Genomic DNA, 22,175 nt, shown 5'->3' on the forward strand with positions numbered 1-22,175 from the left:
TGTTCTTATGTACTAAGAATACAAGTTGTAGCTCGGTGGATAAGAGCTTGCCATTTAACTAAGAAATCATTGGTTTGATTTCTTTCTTCGTTTGAATTCTGGTTTATACATTTATTTTTGAGAGTTTTTTTACTAGCATATATAAAATGCTAGGATCACAACTTTAAGGGCACTTACATATACCAATAAAATACAAATTTTTTATTGATATTGTTTTGAAAATGCCAACAATTAATTGTTGATACCATCTTAAGATGGTACATAAAAAAATACCACAAAAATGCCGATAAAGTATTGGCATCATTTTTATATTGGCAACTTTTTTTTTTTGCTTATGGTGGCACTTAAATATGCCGCTAATAACAGTTTTTGTATAGTGAAGCGGCAGAAATCCAGATCAGTAAGAGGAGAAAAGTAGGAAGCATGTCAATACAACTTAGAAAAATTATTGTAGCCACTACAAACCTTCGTAGGTATATCAAGAAGTATTGGAAGCTTTACCATAGTTGCAACCATAGAAGAAGAAGTCGTAGCATGATGAACCAAGAAAAAAAAAAAAAGCAATCCTCAATGCTACAGAGATTGAATACCCGAGCCCAAACAAGCAAACTCAAAATTAAGCTTGATGGTGAAAAAACCCAAGATAGTAACTAAGGTGGACCTAGAAGCATGAGAAAAACTCTTTGCTTGAAGATCCAAGTAAAACAAAGCATCATTAAAGCTATTGTAGATCCTAGAGGCCAAGAGGACATTTGATCTTCGAAAATTGGTTCAGAAGCTGAGGGTGCAAACTAAGTCCCATCCATATCCCTATCCTCTTGGTTGAATTCAGAAAGAAATTAAGTTAAAGATCAACAAACAATGTACCTTTACATTTACCATAACTAAAAAAATATATTAATTGTGAGAATCCGTGCGAGCATATATTTAATACTATATAAATACTAAGAAATTCAAAAAATACTTTCTGACTAGCTATTTTTGGATGAGATTTTGAATTGTAGATAACTAACTAAACCAATTAAAGATCTATTTTACTATTTATATATACTCAAATATCTAGAAAATAGCTTTTGCTCGTCTCAAACTTTCTAGCCATGTTCTTGTCCGGTAGAGTCCGTACAGAAGGAATAATGATATCTCTAATTTGATATAGAGCAAATTCAAGAACCTAATCAAGAAGCAATTCTACCCATTTGGTTATGAGAGAATCGGTGGATCAAGTGACAGTATCTACGGTAGGAATATGATCAATTTGTTTGATTGTAAGCACTTCTTAAAATCCTCATCATCCCCTCGAGTTAGTCATGCAATAATAAATACTCATGGGGATCAGTTATGAGATTGTGCCATTTGATCAACAGATCCATCTTAAATAGGTAATTAACATGACATCACCACAGCCTGGGATTCAAACAATCTATTTATAACTAATAACAACTGCTTATTCTATATTACCCTTCAATAATCATGCAGTCTTCCCATAAGAGCCAGCTTTGCCAGACTGATATCTGAAAATGCTTGAGAATGCAGATTTCTGTGATGATTGCCAAAAACAAGCAAATAAAAGATAAAGCATCCTAAAAAGCAGATAACAAAAACCAAAAGCAGCATCCAATGTCACTGCTGCATTTTATTTTATTTGTTGCAATTTAAACAAAGGAGCATCCTTGCAAGATATCTCATAAAATGGTTCGCTGATAGAGAGGTAGAGCTCCCAATGCCTCTCGTTCTCCCCTCTCCTGTTTCACCTGCAACAAATAAAAGTGACCATTAGTAGCATAAACTTAAGCTGGAAAAAATAGTAGACTCAGTGGTTTAAAAAGTCATTCATCAGATACTCCATTTATATCAGTCAAATGCACCACATGCCAATTGCTAGAATTAAGTACCATAATCCAAAGGAAATTTGGTGATGTCCAGACTGTTACAATCAAATTCTGATGACAATTTCAGATATAATGCCATGTTGATCAAAGGTTGGGTCTTCATGATGTCACAAAAAAAAATAACAGTGATTCCAGTTGTTGAAGATGAAAAGACTAGTGTGAAGAAAGAGTGAATAGACTAGAGATGGGGGTGAAAGAGGTAGAAACCATTTGGTTCGTAGTTGGAAGAGAAAGGCTTTTCTTTGCCATGAATCCAGCATGTGCAAGCAAATGAAGGACTACCTAATGGATGCATGTGACTCCATCAGTTGGTGATGGAATGAGATTTAGTAATAGAAATGGATATTATATATATATATTTTTTGATTGCATTTCTTATTTCTTTCTCAAGAAGAGAGAGCAAGAAGCGCACATCACCAAATAGGGAATGCATTAAACTCATTTCTTTTTATCAGACTCAATGGAAAGGTCTGGTAGGCATACCTCAACCTGTGCACGGAATTTAATAGTAGCGAAACCAAAGCACTTTGCTTACATGAAACACAGACTAATGCCAGTTTTGGGTGAATATATATATATATATACATATAATAAGCATAGAATATAGCTAGACATAGTTAATGCAGCATCTTATGCAATGTTTTCAGAAAAGGCGATACCAAATATAATAAGAATATAATCTATTTGTTGTTATATTAATATAATCAAATATAAAGAACATTAAGCACACCAAGTTTTCAAATTGACTGGCCATATGTTCATCTAGAAGGCTCAGCAAATTAAATGGATACGTCAATGCTAGCAAACTTTCAAACAGCTCATCATTAGAATTAGAATTTACAGTAAAAATCTGTATAAACTACATAATGCAACTCCAATAAATAGGCAGAGAAGCAAAAAAGGTTGTCCACCTAGAAGGTTTGAAGAGGCCATTTGCAGAAGGATATCATCCACGTCACATAAACAAAAATTCCGAGTTACTGCCAGAAGCTGATTGAAAACAACTCGAGGTAAAATTTGCTCATAGAAACACTTACCAGAGCCAACATGTCTTTAAGATAGCTTCTAAATGGTGCCTGCAATGCCTGCAAAGACCGAAAAAGTGGTTGGTATTGGCGATTAAGATAGATGCGAAAGGCAAAACTTCATAACCAAACTGAAACAATATAAACATGGATTTTATTTCCATAAAAGTAATTGGTGCATAAAAAAAATAAGATCTTCATGGCTAATCACTTGCAACAGTTATGTACTGCCAAACGAGAAGTATCCCAACCTATCAGCAGCACCACCTTGAAAGTATAGTTGATACATATGTAGGGAACAAAAAATGAGTCATAAAAGGCATGTAGTTATGGTTGTCTAGATACATATAGACATTATTACATGAGTTGAAAATTTCATAACAAACAAAATGATTTGATGCCCCACATTTGGATGTCCTATGCAAGTATTTTCCATATTCAAAAAAAATATATAGGGGCGGTATAGTCTACAAAAGCAGAAAAAAAAGGGTGGAGAACAAGAGCTGATTTACATATATTCTTTAAAATAACTTTTATGAATAAAGCCAGAACAGTTAGCCCATACAGAGAAATGCCATGCAGGCATATGTCTGGATCAAATGATTTCTCTACATGAACCTAAGTAAGACCATCTATACCTCATAATTATGTTCTTCATGTTTCCTATATAGTAAGTCTCTTAAAAAAGTGTTACTAAACAAATTGATTTAGGCTCTGTTTTGTGCCAAGAAAGTGAGAAAAGAAGATAAATCAGCAGGGGAAAAGAACAAGGCAAGAAAATGAAGTATTTTCTCCCATCTGATTAAATAAAAAATTTTAAAAAAAAGTTATTGAAAAGTGGTTAAGATATGTTTATCTTAAGCCGCTCACCTACATTTCACTTTCTCTCAAAATCACTACCTTCAAAACAAAAAATGTTTGCCATGTTTAGAGAATACCTGGCCCTATATTTTCTCTTTGATTTTCTCTTGAAAGAAGAGCTTCTCCCACCTCAAATCGAGTAAAAGTTTTTGGTGAAAAAAAAAATGGAGATGGAAAGGATGTTGAAAAATGAGTCATGTGAAACCAACAAAACTTTCATAAGTTCAAGCAGCTTCAGGCACTTGAAAGCACAAGCAAAACACAACACCACAGGACAGGTTAGCAAAAGCTGGTAAATGATTCACACCGTGTGTAACATCCTGAATTCTTGAGAATCTGACAATCTGATATCAACATCAACTTAACTAAAAGGATCTCAGAAAATAATAATTACTTCTGGGCACATTTTTTGTTTCCTCTGTTTCCTATACATCATTCAAAATCACCAAAAACCTATCTTCCGGATATCATAGCTCGTCTAAACTAAAGATGCATCGAATTCCAAAAGAACCCTTAACAAATCAATCATTTTATCAACGCATACCTTCATTAACACGAATCAAGAACCACATGACAGCTCTGTAAATCTTCTTCAGATTACTAATATAGAAAACGAGCAAAGGCAAAAAAGGGAACATCGAAAAATGCTCAGACCTGCAAGTCCTCGGGCAAATACTCGTGCTTCAGTGAGAGATCCATGGCGCGCTTAAGGCGCTGGTTCCTCGCGTCCGCCACCTCGCGCGGGAGCCGGGCCAGCGCCTCCTTGATGTCCAGATCGTACATAGGATCGTAGAGATCATCGTAACGCAACCCTAAATCGAGAGATAAACAAAATTTAAAAACACACACACACACACATAAAACAAAATAGAATCTGTTGCTAGAAACTGGACCCGGGGCGGCCATCGGCTGAGGAGGAGGAGCTCCGGCGAACACTGGCGGGCGGCGATCCGTCGGCGAGCGGCGTCCTCCGTGGGGGGCCTGCAAAAAGCCGGTGGCCGGGGTTTCCGGCGCCGGCCCTCCGATGCTTAAGTCAGAGGGGAGCTTAATTTTGGAGAAGGAGAGAGGAGGAAGATATATTCTGCTGGGCTTTTTCTGAGTCCAACCCCCCTGGGAAGGAGGGGTCCCCTTTTTATAGGGGGGTCGGATTACCTGTAATGTGATGGGGCGAGGTTGCCGTACGACTCAGCACGTCGCTTGAGTTGGTGCGCGACTAGTGAATTAATGCCTTTATGTTGGAGGCGAGGCCGGGATCAGAGAGTTGTCACGGCTGACCGAACGCTGCCGAGCTGATTTACCGTGGAGGACTGAAGATCCGTAGATAATAGGAGCCACGCGCATTAATTGTTGAGTGAGCCGGAGATATACATTAGTGAGCCGGAGATATACATTAATTGTTGAGTGAGTCGGGGGTTTGCAGAGATCATGCCGCATTAAATGCTGGAGGCGGTGGCAGGGTATGGCCCCTGACCGGACTTCAGAAGGGTGCAACCGCGGTACGTAGGCGGCGAGGTCGGACTTCCGAGGTCAAGAGCCCTGAAGCTAGACGCTTGGTGGGGCGCCAGGTCGGGCGTATTAATTGTGGAGTAAGCCACCTAAGGCGTGATCCTGCGTCGGTCCGTAGGGGAAAGTACCCACAGTGGACAGTTGGTGGAGTCCGACTCCCAAGGTCGGGCGCTCTTCGGGTCGGGCATTCTGAAGTCGGGCATCAAGTTCGGCCGCCCGAGGTCGGCCATCATCCGGTCCCGTACCGGCAAGGTCCTCATGTACTCGGGGGAACTTGCACTCCCTCAACAGAATCCATCAAATAAAGGGATCCACAATTCGAGATCAGAAACCCTAGAAGAGAAAGATGGAGATCCATAGTGTTGCCCAGATAGACAACCCAAGAGGGGGGGTGAAATGGGTTTTAAAATAATTTTGCAATTAAAACGTTTGTGGATGACTAATTAATACTTTTGCAAGATGATTAATTAGTTGCTATGTGCTGTGAGTGAAATGAGAGTGAGAGAGAGAGACACAAGCAATCACAAACACAATGTTTATAGTCGTTCGGAGCTAACCCTTGCTCCTACGTCCACTCCCCAAGTCTCACTTGGGAATTCACTATAACCCCTTGGATTACAGCCGGTTGTTTTACAAGCTCACAACCCAACTTGTTGTTTTACGAGCTCACAACGAACTCGGTCGGTTTTTCCAGGCTCACCGACTAGAACCACCCCGATTGTTTTTCCGGGATCACAATCGAACCCTTACACGTTGGTTTTACCCTCGGCTCACCAACCAACCTCTACATTCTTGATTCAATCCCCTGATTGAATCAAGCAAAGACAAGATGGAAAGAACAAGGACAAACAGAAAAACAGAGCTTCTGAAAAATAGATATACAGCAATATAAACTAGAGAGAAGTTAAGAGCCCTCAAACACGTTTGAGTTGGAGTAGAGTAGGGCTTCTTGAACTGTGAGTCTCCTCTTGAATGTCTGGTCGACTTGAAGGCAGGAGGAGACTTCTTTAAATGCTGGGAAGAGGTAGCTGGATGGAGTTAATGGCGCTCTTCCTTCTTTTCTGTTGAAAACCAGTTGGCAGAGATAGGATGCTTGATTTCTTTGAGTGGAATGGTGCTTCTCTGCCTTGCTACAGTCCTCTGTGGCTATTTAAGCCATCCCCCACGGAAACTAGCCGTTAGACACCTTTTTCTACCCGTTCTGCACACTCTGCACATCCTGACAATATGTCCGTTGGGGTCGGAGTCGATTCGCGCGATCTGGAGTCGACTCGGCTGTAGCGGGAGTCGACTCATGCTTTTCTGGAGTCGGCTCGGCAACTGTTCCGGATTTGAATTAAAGTGACCTCCGCGACTGGGAGTCGACTCGACTTAACCCGGAGTCGACTCGCCAACTTCTGGAGCTGACTTGCCATTTTCGGAGTCGGCTCATCCCATGAAGTCCATGGAGCTAATTTTTCAACTTGGCCCACTCGAGTCGACTCGACAATCTTGGGAGTCGACTCGGCGCTCAGAGCCCGAACTCCCGATCTTCTGTCTTTTGGCTCGTCCAGTCTTGGAGTCGACTCGAACTGTTCCGGAGTCGACTCGGCTCTCAGTTTCTGAAACACAGCCTTCTGCCTTTTTGATGTAGCGCTGCCTTGGAGTCGACTCGAGCTGTTTGGGAGTCGACTCGGCTCCCAGAGACAATAATTCGGTCTTCTGTCTTTTTGGGGTCGCGCTGTCTCGGAGTCGACTCGCGCATTGCGGGAGTCGACTCGGATCTCAGAGTCCGAAAACTGTTCTCTGACTTTTGCCTTGTGTACCACTAAGAGTCGACCTGCCAACCATCGGAGTCGACTCGCGTTCCACAGGAGTCGACTCGAATCTCAGGGTCGAAAATCGCTCTCTGACTTTTCTGTCTGTAACTCCTTGGAGTCGACTCGGTAATCATCGGAGTCGACTCGCGCACTTCAGGAGTCGACTCGCTGACAGGTTTTGAGTTGAGTCTTTCTGTTCGTCTGTCAGTTCTCAGTCGGAGTCGACTCGTAATGATCCGGAGTCGACTCGAGCCCGTGCCAGTGATTCTGATACGCTTGGAGTCGACTCGTAATATCCCGGAGTCGACTCGAGTCTCAGACTTTGGTTCAAACTGACTTCTTAACTTATCCAAAATATCTTGAACCAAGTCTAGAAACACTTAGACAAGATTTTTACTGAAACACTCAATTGAATTCATTAGTAAACAAAAGATATACTCAAATGCTTTGAGCTCATCAAAATCAAATAGGGTTTTAATCAATCACTCCACAATCTCCCCCTTTTTGATGATGACAAAACATTGAGTATATGTAAAGTGAATTGCTCAATAAACAAGGAAATGAAATCTATAAATGAATTCAAGTGTCTGGTTTTTTAATTTATCCAAACTTGAAAGGTGTGAAACAATAAATTTTGGAGTTAAAGCTCCCCCTTTCATTTGGAATTATATAAGCCTTCATGTCATGCACTCAATTATTTGGCTTATATATATTTAATGATTTGACTTTCTTAAAAATTCAGATTCTCCCCCTCAACATATGCATTCTACTTTGTTTTGATTCTCTGAATTTCCTTTTAATGCATTGAAGTTTTTGAACTGAAATTTTTGGTTTTTAGAGGGAAAATCTGTCAATTTGTTCTTGAGTAGGATTCAACTAATCTCCGAATATTCCTTGAATAGATTCTGGAGATTACTCCATTAGGAGCCCCAACAGAGAGATAATGAGCCTCGAGGTACCAAATCCACTAAGAACAAATTATGTTTTAATTTTTGATTTCTTTTATGTTGATTCCATTTACATATCTATTAAATATTTCTTCCCCCTTTTGTCATCGTATCAAAAAGGAAGTGAGTATAACACTCAATCATTTAGAGAGCAAATTGAACAAAATTGAAGAGAATATGTCTACTCATTGTATTGATGTGTATGTAAATACATTTGTGAATACAATAAGTAAAGCAAAAAGAATACATGTCAAAATACAAAAAGATATCTAAGGCTTCCTCGAGGAGGATGCGGCTCCTCGGGGCATGCGCTCTGCAAGTAGTGTGACTACATTGGTGACGTGCTCGAGCTGTCGGATAATGGCCGAGGTGGCCCTGCTATGTGTCGTATCGAGCTCGGTCACCGACTGCTGAAGTGTGTCAAGCTTGGCGATGAGCACATTCGCCAAGCGCTCGGCCCCCTGGGTAGTGGTTCCCATGTCGTGTCGCATGTCATCGCGCATCTTCCGAGTGGTGCTCGTGACATCGCTCATACTGGAGAACTGGGCCTGAATCAAGCTCCTGACGTTGTAGATCTCTTCCCGCACATGGGCCGTCATCTCAGTCACGGCTGACAGGAAAGGTACCAACGCTGAAGAAGGTGCAGGAGAGGGAGCAGTCACTGTACCTCGGAGCTCCCTAAGCAGGTCGTCCCAGAGATCTCTAACTATCTCCTGCCGCAACTCCCGGAGCTGCTCAGGAGAGATCCGGACCTCCATGGGCTGAGTAGGTGGAGCTGAGGAGGAGGGTCCGACAGAGGTGGTGGGAGCAGAGGTGGAGGGAAAGGTAGGATAGTCTGAGTCTGGGTCAGGACTGGGGGAATGTCTGGTGGTATGTGTGGAGGTGGATGATTTCCTAACCCAGGTTCCCTCGACCTTCCGAAACCCCATCCTGTGTAGGGTTTCCGGACGCATGCGATCTGTCCATCGCAATGCGCGAGAGGGTTCCCCCTCAGGAATGGGAATCTCGACCTCCCTAAACAGAAGAGTGAACATCATGCCATAGGGGAGGGTGAGCCTAGGTCTATCTAGTGGCTCACATAGGTATCTATACATCATCTTGGGAAAGTTGATTGGGGTGTCCTGGAGGATGTAGAACATAAGAGCTAGGTCTCTCTCAGATACAAAATCGAAGCGGCCAGTCTTCGGGAAGAGGGACCTAGAGATGATACTCAAGAGGAGCCGCATCTCAACTGAAAGTGAGCTAGCGGACACCTCATCTAAGGGGGACTGAGGTGGATGTCCTAGAATGGCCGTAAGGGCCTCAGTCCTATCCTCGGGGTGTGTGGGAGCCACCCCTACTTGTGGAAGATGGAGGACCTGAGCAATGATATCCTCCGAAATGAACAATGGGACACCGGCTACCGTGCCCTCGATACCCCCATCGCCCCTATGTACAGTACCGTAGAACTCCCTAACTAGGCCAGGGTATGTGGGGAGATCTAGGGAACAAAAATACTCTAAGCCCTGGGCCCGCAGTCTCTCTCCTATAGTAAAGCCCTCCCGGAGAGATAGTCGAAATCGACGTATCTCCCGGTGGAGACCGCCTTCCCGGCGCACGGCCTCGAGGGAACCTCCCTCGGCGGGGAACGAGCCGGAGGTTGTGGCCTCGCGGGATCGTTCCGAGCCTTGGAACGCCGCTCGGCACCGGTCGCGGGTTGGGGTCTCTTCCGGACAACGGCTTTACGAGGCATTTTGACCTAGGGAAGAGGAAGGAACCTAAAGAAGCGAGGAAGATGGACGGGAAAAACCTTAAGGTCGGCCGGAGACGCTCTAGGAGTCGGCTCTAGGGCTTGTGAACAGTGGCGGCGGTGAATAGAAGTGTTGAGTAAACGATGAAGTTAGGGTTAAAAAATCGGATCCTGACTGCAAGTCGACTCCTCTGAGTCGCGAGTCGACTCGACCTCGAGTCGACTCCAAAGTATGCGCGAGTCGACTCTCCTTATGCGCCTATTGACCTCGAGTCGACTCCCGACTGTATGCGAGTCGACTCCCCGTTACGAGCCGACTCTGAAACTTGCTCGAGTCGTCTCGAACTCTGGCACGCACCTAAAAATCATGCTATGTTCATGCCGAATGAGGAAAAATCACTAAGTTATGATCTGATTTGATGATCATTGTAAAGAAACTCTAAATTAGCCACAATCTAATCATCAAAATCAATGAACTAGTGGAAAATACCACTAGGATGGATCAATCACTCCCAATCCCCTCCTAAGCACACTAAATCTCTCTTCACTTAAGGGTTTTGTAAAAATGTCAGCTAATTGATCATCAGTGCAAACAAATTGAAGTGTCACATCACCATTCAGTACATGATCTCTTATGAAGTGATGTCTTATCTCAATATGTTTAGTTCTTGAATGCTGAATTGGATTTTTAGTTAGGTTAATGGCACTTGTATTATCACAATTAATGGAAATTTTATCTTGTTTAATGCCATAGTCTTCCAATTGTTGTTTGATCCACAAGATTTGAGCACAACAACTCCCGGCTGCAACATATTCAGCTTCAGCAGTAGATAATGCAACCGAGTTTTGTTTCTTGCTAAACCATGAGATTAAGTTTTCTCCTAGAAATTGTCATGACCTGCTGGTGCTTTTTCTATCAAGTTTACATCCAGCAAAGTCTGAATCTGTGTATCCTATTAAGTTTAGGCTAGATTCTTTAGAATACCATAACCCTATATTCTTTGTTCCTATTAGGTATTTAAAGATTCTCTTGACTGCAATTAGATGACATTCCTTAGGATTAGACTGATATCTAGCACTCATGCAAACACTAAACATGATATCAGGTCTACTTGCAGTAAGATACAATAAAGATCCTATCATACCTCTATATAGTTTCTGATCTACAGATTTACCTGATTCATCTTGGTCTAATTTGCATGATGAGCTCATGGGGGTGCTGATTGACTTGTTTCCCTCCATATCAAACTTCTTAAGCATCTCCTTGATGTATTTAGCTTGATTGATGAAGATGCCTTCTTCAGATTGTTTGATTTGAAGCCCGAGGAAATAATTCAGCTCTCCCATCATGCTCATTTCAAATTCACTCTGCATCAAGTCAGCAAATTCTTCGCAGAGGCGATTATTAGTAGCACCGAAAATAATATCATCAACATAAATTTGCACTAACAACATATCTTTGTTTTTCTTCTTTAGAAACAATGTTGTATCTACATTACCCCTAGAAAACTCATGTTCTAATAGGAATTTGCTAAGCCTCTCATACCATGCTCTAGGTGCTTGTTTCAAACCATAAAGTGCCTTGTTCAATTTATATACATGATTAGGGTATTGATGATTTTCAAAACTAGGAGGTTGTTCTACATATACCTCCTCATTAATTTACCCATTTAAGAATACACTTTTTACATCCATTTGAAATAATTTGAAGTCCTTAGAGCATGCAAATGCTAGTAAAAGTCTAATTGCCTCAAGTCTAGCTACAGGAGCAAAGGTTTCATCAAAATCTATACCTTCTTCTTGATTATAACTCTTTGCTACTAGTCTAGCCTTATTCCTTATTACAATTCCATTTTCATCAAGTTTATTTTTATAAATCCATTTGGTACCTATAATTGAATATTCAGTAGGTCTTTCAACTAGATTCCATGCTTTGTTTCTAGTAAATTGGTTTAATTCTTCTTGCATTGCATTTATCCAATTTACATCTTTTTCAGCTTCTTCTATGTGTTTGGGCTCAAAATGTGAAACGAAAGCTAGATGATTGTTTAAGTTCCTAAGAGATGCTCTAGTCCTAACAGGTTGAGATGGATCATCTAGAATTAATTTCTTAGGATGCCCGTGAGCAAACCTCCAAGCCTTAGTCAGCCCATGATCCATAATAGCCTCTTGGCTTGATGATGCATTTCCAATTAATTTTTGATTATCATCTTGTAATGTCATCTCATCTATCTTCTCTTCAAGAATTTCACCATCATCATCAAAATTAACTCTCTTGCTAGAAGAGATATCACTAAAATCATCAAAAACAACATGTATGGATTCTTCTATAACTAGGGTTCTTTTATTAAAGATTCTATAGGCTTTACTAGTTGTGGAGTACCCCAAGAATATACCCTCATCAGATTTAGAGTCAAATTTTCCTAGATTATCTTTTCCATTATTATGAACAAAACACCTACATCCAAAAATATGAAAATAGTTCACTTTTGGTTTTTTGTTTTTCCAAAGTTCATAAGGTGTTTTCTTTATGATGGGTCTTAATAAAACTCTATTTAATATATGACAAGAAGTATTGACGGCTTCTCCCCAAAAGTACTTAGGGAGGTTACTTTCACACAACATAGTTCTAGCCATTTTCTCTAGAGTTCTATTTTTCCTCTCCACAACTCCATTTTGTTGTGGTGTCCTAGGTACAGAAAAATTGTGTGTTATCCCCTTTTTACTACAAAACTCATCAAATAAATGATTTTCAATTTCGGTACCATGGTCACTTCTAATAGCTATTACTGAAGTATCTCTAGCATTTGTTACTTCTTTATGAAATTTCTTGAAAATTGAAAATGCTTGATCCTTATGGCCTAAGAACATGACCCAAGTATATCTAGAATAATCATCTACGATAACTAGACCATATTTATTTCCATCTAGACTTGTGGTTCTAGTTGGTCCGAATAGGTCCATGTGTAGTAGTTCTAGAGGTCTAGAGGTAGAGACACAATTTATAGATTTAAAGGAGTTCCTTGATTGTTTGCCAAATTGACATGCTTCACATATTTTATTCTTTTCAAACTTTAATTTTGGCAAACCTATCACAGAATCTCTTTTAACTAGTTTAGATATGGTGTCCATGCTTGCATGACCTAACTTACGGTGCCATAACCAACTAGCATCATTATCCTTAGTTTCATTAACAACTAAACATGGGTTGTGTTTGGCAAGATCCTCAAGGTCTACAACATACACATTTCCACGTCTTATTTCTTTAAAAACTAAACTATTGTCATTTGGGTTTGTTATGATGCATAGTGATGGTTTAAACATAACATTATAACCTCTATCACATAATTGACTAATGCTTAATAAATTATGCTTAAGACCATCAACATATCGAACATTATCAATTAAAGTTGAAGGGATAATTTATACTTTACCTATACCAATGATGTGACCTTGGTTATTGTCTCCAAAAGTCACAACACCTCCCTTCTTAGCTTCAAGGGTGAAGAATTGATCCTTGTCACCCGTCATGTATCTTGAGCAGCCACTATCCAAGTACCAACAATTTTTGTCGACCTTGGCTGCAAGACACTCCTACACAAGCAAATCATATAATCTTAGGTACCCAAGTTTTCTTGGATCCTTCATGGTTAGTAATGTTGGTTCCTTTTGGAACCCAAACCCTCTTAATTTTTCTTTTAGTTTTCCCTTTTCTATAATTACACACATTTGCTTTATGTCCTAAAGTTCCACAACAAAAGCAGGTTATTTTCTTAGTTTTACTTTCCCCTGCTTTAACAAAGAAGTTACTAAGAAGTTTTTGCTTATGTTTAGGTTTATACCCTAAACCCGCTCTATTGAATACCGCTCGTTGACTATTAAGTATCATATTCAATTTTTCAGAACTATATGTAAATTTTTCAACCAAGGGTTTGTATTTTTCAAGTTCTTTAGTTAGTGTTTGTTTTTCTGCTTTTAGATCATTTAGTTCTTTTGTGAGACTCTCATTTATATGTTTATTGTTTTTGGGTTCTAATGTTTCTTTGTTCAGCCTTTCATTTTCTTTAGTTAAGGTATTATTCTTTTGTATCAAGATTTGGTTGCTTGTTTTAAGTTCTGCATTTTCTTTGATAAGAACATCTTTATCCTTAACTAATGAATCATACTTACGGAGATGAGTTTGGTTAGTTACTTTTAGTTCTTTGTTTTTAACGTTTATTGTTTTGTATTCATCCATTAATTCATTGAAAGCATCATATAATTCATCGAAAGTAAAATCTAAATGTGGTGCGGATGTTACCTCATTTTCATTGGCCATGAAGCAGAAATTGGCCTTTTCTCCTTGTTCCTCATCCGATGATGATGATGATGTGTCGGAGTCCGATAGGGTGGTGACAAGGGCTTTCTTCTTCTTGTACTTGCTCCCCTTCTTTAGTAAAGGACACTCAGCTCTGATGTGTCCCGGCTTCTTACACTCATAACATCCAATCCCCTCATTTTTCCTTTCCTTACCTTTATCCTTTCGATAGAAATTTGAGGGGCCTCTCCTTTGATGAAAGGACTTCTTTTGGTTGATGAATCTTCTGAACTTACGTACGAGAAGAGCCTCATCATCCTCTCCCTCGTGATCTTCTTCTTCACTGCTGCTACTGCAAGACAAGTCTTTGTTAGATGATGTAGATTTGAGAGCTATTACCTTTTTCTTATGGGAGGACTCTTCTTCGCTGTGTTGCTTCATTGTTAGCTCGTGCGTCATTAGGGATCCAAGAAGCTCCTCAAGTGGTAGCTTGTTCAAGTCCTTGGCTTCTTGGATTGCCGTCACCTTGGCTTTCCATGACCTTGGTAGACAGCGAAGAATCTTCCTGACAAGATCACTGTTAGTATAGTTTTTGCCAAGGCTTTTTAGGCCATTGACAATGTCAGTAAATCTAGTGAACATGCAAGTGATTGTTTCATTAGAATCCATCTTAAATAGTTCATACTTATGAACCAATATGTTTATTTTGGATTCTTTGACTTGATTCGTGCCCTCATGGGTCACTTCAAGTCTATCCCAAATCTCTTTTGCAGAATTGCAAGTAGAGACTCTATTGAATTCATTCCTATCTAATGCATAGTAAAGCACATTCATTGCTTTGGAATTGAGTTGTGCCTTTCTCATGTCATGGTCATCCCAATCCTTTTCGAGTTTGGGTACAGTGACACCCTCTACATAGATGGATGGGATGTATGGTCCATTTACTACAATGGTCCACATCTCATAGTCTTGGGCTTGGATAAATATTCTCATTCTAGCCTTCCAATATGAGTAGTCGGATCCATTAAAGAATGGGGGTCTTTGGGTGGACTGACCCTCAATGTGGGAAGATCCAAATGGGGTTGTCATTTTGATCTTTTACTCTTAGGGTAGAAGAGTTTAGGCTCTGATACCACTTGTTGCCCAGATAGACAACCCAAGAGGGGGGGTGAATTGGGTTTTAAAATAATTTTGCAATTAAAACGTTTGTGGATGACTAATTAATACTTTTGCAAGATGATTAATTAGTTGCTATATGCTGTGAGTGAAATGAGAGTGAGAGAGAGAGACACAAGCAATCACAAACACAATGTTTATAGTGGTTCGGAGCTAACCCTTGCTCCTACGTCCACTCCCCAAGTCTCACTTGGGAATTCACTATAACCCCTTGGATTACAGCCGGTTGTTTTACAAGCTCACAACCCAACTTGTTGTTTTACGAGCTCACAACGAACTCGGTCGGTTTTCCCAGGCTCACCGACTAGAACCACCCCGATTGTTTTCCCGGGATTACAATCGAACCCTTACACGTTGGTTTTACCCTCGGCTCACCAACCAACCTCTACACTCTTGATTCAATCCCCTGATTGAATCAAGCAAAGACAAGATGGAAAGAACAAGGACAAACAGAAAAACAGAGTTTCTAAAAAACAGATATGCAGCAATATAAACTAGAGAGAAGTTAAGAGCCCTCAAACACGTTTGAGTTGGAGTAGAGTAGGGCTTCTTGAATTGTGAGTCTCCTCTTGAATGTCTGGTCGACTTGAAGGCAGGAGGAGATTTCTTTAAATGCTGGGAAGAGGTAGCTAGATGGAGTTAATGGCGCTCTTCCTTCTTTTCTGTTGAAAACCAGTTGGCAGAGATAGGATGCTTGATTTCTTTGAGTGGAATGGTGCTTCTCTGCCTTGCTACAGTCCTCTGTGGCTATTTAAGCCATCCCCCATGGAAACTAGCCGTTAGACACCTTTTTCTGCCCGTTCTGCACACTCTGCACATCCTGACAATATGTCCGTTGGGGTCGGAGTCGACTCGCGCGATCTGGAGTCGACTCGGCTGTAGCGGGAGTCGACTCATGCTTTTCTGGAGTCGGCTCGGCAACTGTTCCGGATTTGAATTAAAGTGACCTCCGCGACTGGGAGTCGACTCGACTTAACCCGGAGTCGACTCGCCAACTTCTGGAGCTGACTTGCCATTTTCGGAGTCGGCTCATCCCATGAAGTCCATGGAGCTAATTTTTCAACTTGGCCCACTCGAGTCGACTCGACAATCCTGGAAGTCGACTCGGCGCTCAGAGCCCGAACTCCCGATCTTCTGTCTTTTGGCTCGTCCAGTCTTGGAGTCGACTCGAACTGTTCTGGAGTCGACTCGGCTCTCAGTTTTCGAAACACAGCCTTCTGCCTTTTTGATGTAGCGCTGCCTTGGAGTCGACTCGAGCTGTCTGGGAGTCGACTCGGCTCCCAGAGATAATAATTCGGTCTTCTGTCTTTTTGGGGTCGCGCTGTCTCGGAGTCGACTCGCGCATTGCGGGAGTCGACTCGGATCTCAGAGTTCGAAAACTGCTCTCTGACTTTTGCCTTGTGTACCACTGAGAGTCGACCTGCCAACCATCGGAGTCGACTCGCGTTCCACAGGAGTCGACTCGAATCTCAGGGTCGAAAATCGCTCTCTGACTTTTCTGTCTGTAACTCCTTGGAGTCGACTCGGTAATCATCGGAGTCGACTCGCGCACTTCAGGAGTCGACTCGCTGACAGGTTTTGAGTTGAGTCTTTCTGTTCGTCTGTCAGTTCTCAGTCGGAGTCGACTCGTAATGATCCGGAGTCGACTCGAGCCCGTGCCAGTGATTCTGATACGCTTGGAGTCGACTCGTAATATTCCGGAGTCGACTCGAGTCTCAGACTTTGGTTCAAACTGACTTCTTAACTTATCCAAAATATCTTGAACCAAGTCTAGAAATACTTAGACAAGATTTTCACTGAAACACTCAATTGAATTCATTAATAAACAAAAGATATACTCAAATGCTTTGAGCTCATCAAAATCAAATAGGGTTTTAATCAATCACTCCACACATAGGGACTACCGTATTTCTTGAAGCGCTTGGAGAGGGCCTTGTAGTGCTGGGCGGCGAGCCAGTTGCGGCGGGGGTTGAGGAAAAAAGATTGCAACCCCGACGACGACGGCGATTCCTACAGCATTTCGCCTCACCTGGAATCGCCATTTATCAATTGATTCGTTGGTTTTCGATCCATCCGCCACTGGAATGCGAAGCGCGAGCTTACGGGCTTCACTGAGTCCCGGCCAGGGCTCAATCTTCGGAGATTGAGTCCTGCTAGGTCTATAGGACGAGGGTGGCAATGGATTGGACCAGGTCAACTTTGAATTATAGACATAAGATTCTGATCTATATGTGACATGATGCTATATTGGATCAGGAACCCTGGAGTCATATTCATCTCCAAGGCAACATTTCTCACCTGACATCCCTTTGACTTGTGATTTGATATATTTTATAAAGCCCAGTCCATGATGGACCTAATCTTATGTGCTTAATTTATCATTTTGTAATTCTCAGTTATTTGAATGAATGAGGTTTAAGTTACACTTGATGTAACTCCAGTAGAATTATACTTTTTTTTCGGATTGGATGATAGGATCCCATATCAATGATCCGAGCTGCTGGATATGATCCACCACCTACTACTTACATAATAAAAATTATGTGATTCGAAGTTCCTTATTCGATGTATCCAATAATCAATTAATTCATGTTATTTAAAGTATTGAAAATTTGACCATTTGATGTATACGCTACAAGACCCCCAGTCATATGATCTTAGTGCGTAAATAATTTAGAGATGATAGATTATATCCAACAGCTCGGATGATCAATATGGAACTCTCATCATCCAATTTTGAAAAAGAGTGTAATTCTATAAATCTTACACTAACACTAGGTATAACTTAACCTTTATCTTGTTTATATTGCCAAAAAAAAAACAAAGAAAAGAAAAGAGGCCATTCAAAAATTTTTATCTAAATTCATCTCTCGACCTAATATAGGCAAATCATTATGTAATACGCGAACTTACATATATGACTGCTTTTGTTATTTAATGGATCGGTGAAAAAATTTAGTGTTATTATTTCCCTCTTTGAGCCATTGGATCCTTGACTTTTGCTGGCAAAAGATTTCCTACATACATAAAATTATTATTATATAGCTGAAGCAAGTTCAATAACTTCATGTGCTCTTGCCGATTGAGGCCTCCATTTTAAGCCTCCTTGGTTTGAATTTCAAGAATTTCGTTATCATGATTTGCTCCCTTCTTGAAAATGTTGTTAGCATTCTCACAGTTCCATCTTCCAGGGCCTTCTTTGGTATTCTTTAGCATCAAGGCTACTCGAACCCATGGAGAGTAATGGCCATAGCATCTCCAGGCTTGTCGAACCACTTCCTGAATTCCTCTGCAAGGCAATCAGATTTTTTCAAAGCAAAATGGACCAATAATATTAAGGAACTTATCCTTACCATCAATTAAAATTGGACAATGATTAGAAGCATAGTAAGCCACATGACATTGACACGCCTCCTTTGATTCGGGAAATAGATCCATCCACTCGTCCGAAGGTAGCACACAGTATAATATTTCCTAAACACGAGCAAGATGCGATTTATTGTTGCACCGGGTGTAATCTGGACCCTCAAAACCCAGGCCAATAAGACCATTAGGTTGAAAGAATTTTTTTAAATTCCTTAATATTTATGTCAATATATGAAAGGCCTTGCATTGCCACTAATAATACAGTTAAATTTATCATCCATTAAATTGATGTCAAAGAATTAAATGATATATCGCACTCTAAACATGATCTTCTAATATCTTAATCCAAAGTGTAGTTTTTTATTTTTTTGAATGCAGAAGCACTGGCAAAATATATTGAAAAATTATTTTTTTTGTTTTTTTTGAATGCTGAAGGATTTCCATAACAAGATATTCTCTCTCTTTCTTGTGGGCTATTAAATTACTTGAATATGCAAAAAGAAAAATATTTATTTTTGTTGTCCATCAATTGTTCACGATTATTTTTTCATAATTTTCTTTGCCCAACAAGATGGAGATACAAAAACCTACGACCTTCTACGTTGTACAATTAGGATTTAAACCAGGACCCCCGTAGTAGAAGTAACCATTGTTCTTATGGTGCACATTATAGCAGTTGGCTTGTGTAGCAAAAGTGCGAACCCCTCGAGGAGCTTGAAGTTGGTCGGACTTATCAACTATTCGTATGTTTTTGAAGAAGCTCGCCTTGCCAAAACCTTCTTCTGGGAAATGGCCACTGCCCATCTCCGTGGAGGTGTGCTGACCTTTTGAATATAAGTTCACAACCTCCCCTCCCCATTGTATCACTGAGCCACTATCAGACAGATGAGGGAACAAGGAAGAAGGCCAGTACCCCACTGGAGATTGATTCCCATACTGCAGCCACCAATTCCCCGTTTTTGGATCCTACTCAAAAAATGAAAACCATATGAACATTCATCACTATTTATAGGTGAAAAGTGAAACTGTGATTAAACATGACTATTGAAGTTTTGCTATGTTGAGAGTTTGTGAGTTAGGAGAAGAAATAAGCATTTTATGAATCTTTTGTTTTTACCTTCCAGAGAGACAAAGTGATTTCATATTGGCGTCCACCATAGCTAGAAATGGGGTAAATGGTGGCTCCCAATGCTACCTCCTTGTTGACTTGAACGAACCCAGAGCATCGTAGGTTGTAGCAGCCTGATTTATAACCGTCACCCTACAATTTCATGGAAAATATTAGAAGCCTTCCAATTTTTCATAATTGTTGCCTTATGTTGTCTGTCGAAATCAGGAATGTCTGTGGCACCTCATCTCTATCATATAATTGACCAGAAAGAACCAAAAAACTAAAAATAATGAACAATATAAGATAAATTATTAAAAAACACTTGGAAGATAAGGTAGGAGAACATAAGGAAAGAGGAAACTAATAGAAACAACACATAGAAAATACGGAAAAATGAAGAAATGTTAACCTACCGTCCAGAAAGTAAATAGTCTTGTTCTATGATCTCCATTCAACATTGGATATACCTGATTTTTTTTCCACACCAAAGAGTAACCAGATGAAGTTAATTAATGCATGAAGAGAGAACTTTCAAAATTTCATATAATTAAAACTACTTTCTATTTATCCGAAATTGAAGCAATAATATACATGCCAGCCAGCTTCGATGGTATTGAGAACTTCTGCAGGACCTCCAAGAATCCAAAGTTGAGACAGACTGAACTCATCTTTGTTTTCCAGCTTCGGGTTCCACACATTTATGGTTGCCTTTGCTCCATGGTACTTATCTCCTGTTACATAAGCAATCGCATGCTACGCAAGAAAATCCACCAACAAACACAAATGAGAAAGGTGAAAGAGTAGGGGAAGGAAATGGAAGGGTTAGAGATACTTCGCTCCATGGTTACTCCTTTCCATAAATTTTCAAAACTATGTACCTCATGTCCAATGCTATTCCAGTTGGGTTCTATAGAAGTTGGATTTGGGATTGTCCTATGCCTCTTCTTTCCATATCTTTCGATAAAGCTGGACCTCAGCACATCACCCTTCTTAGTTCTCCTGATAGGGATGGTGTCCTTGGGGCACCTCCTATTTTGATGCCAAAGTTGAGGTATGGAGCTAGTTTCCATCTTTGATGCCTCCCTATTCTCATCGTATCGGCCTAATGGGTGGAAACTTGGTCTCATCTGAAGATTTTGCATGAAGTGGAGACAAAGCAAAGAGACCGCCAAGTGTAAACATAAAGTGAAAGGTGAAGGACTTGAAAAGAAGAGAGAGTGTGGGGGGAAAAAGAGCACACCTGGATAGTATGGTTTTTGAGCAAAGGATGATCGAAGGCTGGCTGATGAGAGATATGGACACAGTCTATGATATCCCCATCCGGGCTCTTTTTAAAGAAACAAACATTAGAACAAATAAAACCACAAATCAAGAAGCATTACAGTGAAAAATGCCAAAAAATAAGTATGATAGAAGAGAAAAATTACAGTAGAAACTTGATGGGATTGTACTGAACGAACAAAAAAGGTGAAAACAAAAAATATTTTAAAATACATTTCCGATTAAAAATAATTTAGAAAATCTTCTTAAAACTCTTTTACAATGAACAAAAAATGTTTTCTTACCAAAAAATCCAAAAAAAAAGAATAATTGAAAGAATAGTGGGATGGTAGACCTTGATGCTTTTGACAGGTTTATCCAATCGGATCAAGTGTTGCTGCACCTCGAACTGCTCGATTGTAGCCCACACTCTAGCCATGATGCAAGATAAGCAAATCATCACTAGCAATAGCGCAACCAGGCCATGGCTCATACTATTGTGCACCTCCATAGCCCTTTCTTTCAAACCCTTTTCAATGAAAATAAAAACATACACCATCCAATATATATATAACAAACTTCTTCTTCCTGGTTGCCTATTATATATCAAAGAATATCTTAGTTAAATTAAATGCCACAGATTCTGCTTAATTTTGTGCATTAATTGAAAGAGCTTATCTGATTATCAAATTAATTGTCCATCAATTGTTTCCTCCATAATGAAGGATTTCTATAACAAGATTTTCTCTCTCTTTCTTGCGGGCTATTAAATTACTTGAATATACAAAAAGAAAATATTTATTTTTGTTGTCCATCGATTGTTCACATCATCCTTCTTGGTCCTCCTACTAGGGATGGTGCCTCTTCTTTCCGTATCTTTCGACAGAGCTGTCTCTCATCACATCATCCTTCTTGGTCCTCCTAATAGGGATGGTGTCCTTGGGGCACCTCCCATTTTGATGCCAAAGTTGACGTATGGAGCTAGTCTCCATCTTTGAAGCCACCTCATTCCCATCATCTAGGCCTAATGGGTGGAAACTTTGCCTCATCTAAAGATTTTGCACAAAATGAAGACAAAGTAAAGAGATCCCTAGGTGTAAATATTAAGTGAAAGGGGAAGGATTTGAAAAGAAGAGAAAGTAAGGGGGAAAGATAGCACACCTGGACAGTATAGTTTTTGAGTAAAGGATGATCAAGGGCTGGCTGATG

The 22,175-nt window shown here is 40.3% G+C and overlaps 2 protein-coding genes across 2 annotated transcripts; both read right to left on the reverse strand.

Annotated features, from left to right (window-relative positions):
* Positions 1-1,423: 1,423 nt before the first annotated feature.
* LOC103699425 (cytochrome b-c1 complex subunit 7-2, mitochondrial-like) lies at positions 1,424-17,534 on the reverse strand. Its single transcript, XM_039117293.1, has 5 exons — positions 17,490-17,534; positions 17,134-17,239; positions 4,430-4,587; positions 2,927-2,974; positions 1,424-1,751 (listed from the first exon to the last, which is right to left on the reverse strand). Exons 1-5 carry the CDS (start codon positions 17,532-17,534, stop codon positions 1,683-1,685), a joined length of 426 nt encoding a protein of 141 aa, XP_038973221.1. The 3' UTR covers positions 1,424-1,682.
* Positions 17,535-19,144: 1,610 nt separating this feature from the next.
* LOC113460944 lies at positions 19,145-21,974 on the reverse strand. Its single transcript, XM_039117348.1, has 7 exons — positions 21,322-21,974; positions 20,947-21,033; positions 20,585-20,833; positions 20,298-20,459; positions 20,120-20,173; positions 19,713-19,856; positions 19,145-19,561 (listed from the first exon to the last, which is right to left on the reverse strand). Exons 1-7 carry the CDS (start codon positions 21,523-21,525, stop codon positions 19,193-19,195), a joined length of 1,269 nt encoding a protein of 422 aa, XP_038973276.1. The 5' UTR covers positions 21,526-21,974; the 3' UTR covers positions 19,145-19,192.
* Positions 21,975-22,175: the final 201 nt, after the last annotated feature.

Source organism: Phoenix dactylifera, unplaced genomic scaffold, assembly GCF_009389715.1.
Source record: "Phoenix dactylifera cultivar Barhee BC4 unplaced genomic scaffold, palm_55x_up_171113_PBpolish2nd_filt_p 000204F, whole genome shotgun sequence".
In the NCBI taxonomy this organism is placed as follows: Eukaryota; Viridiplantae; Streptophyta; class Magnoliopsida; order Arecales; family Arecaceae; genus Phoenix; species Phoenix dactylifera.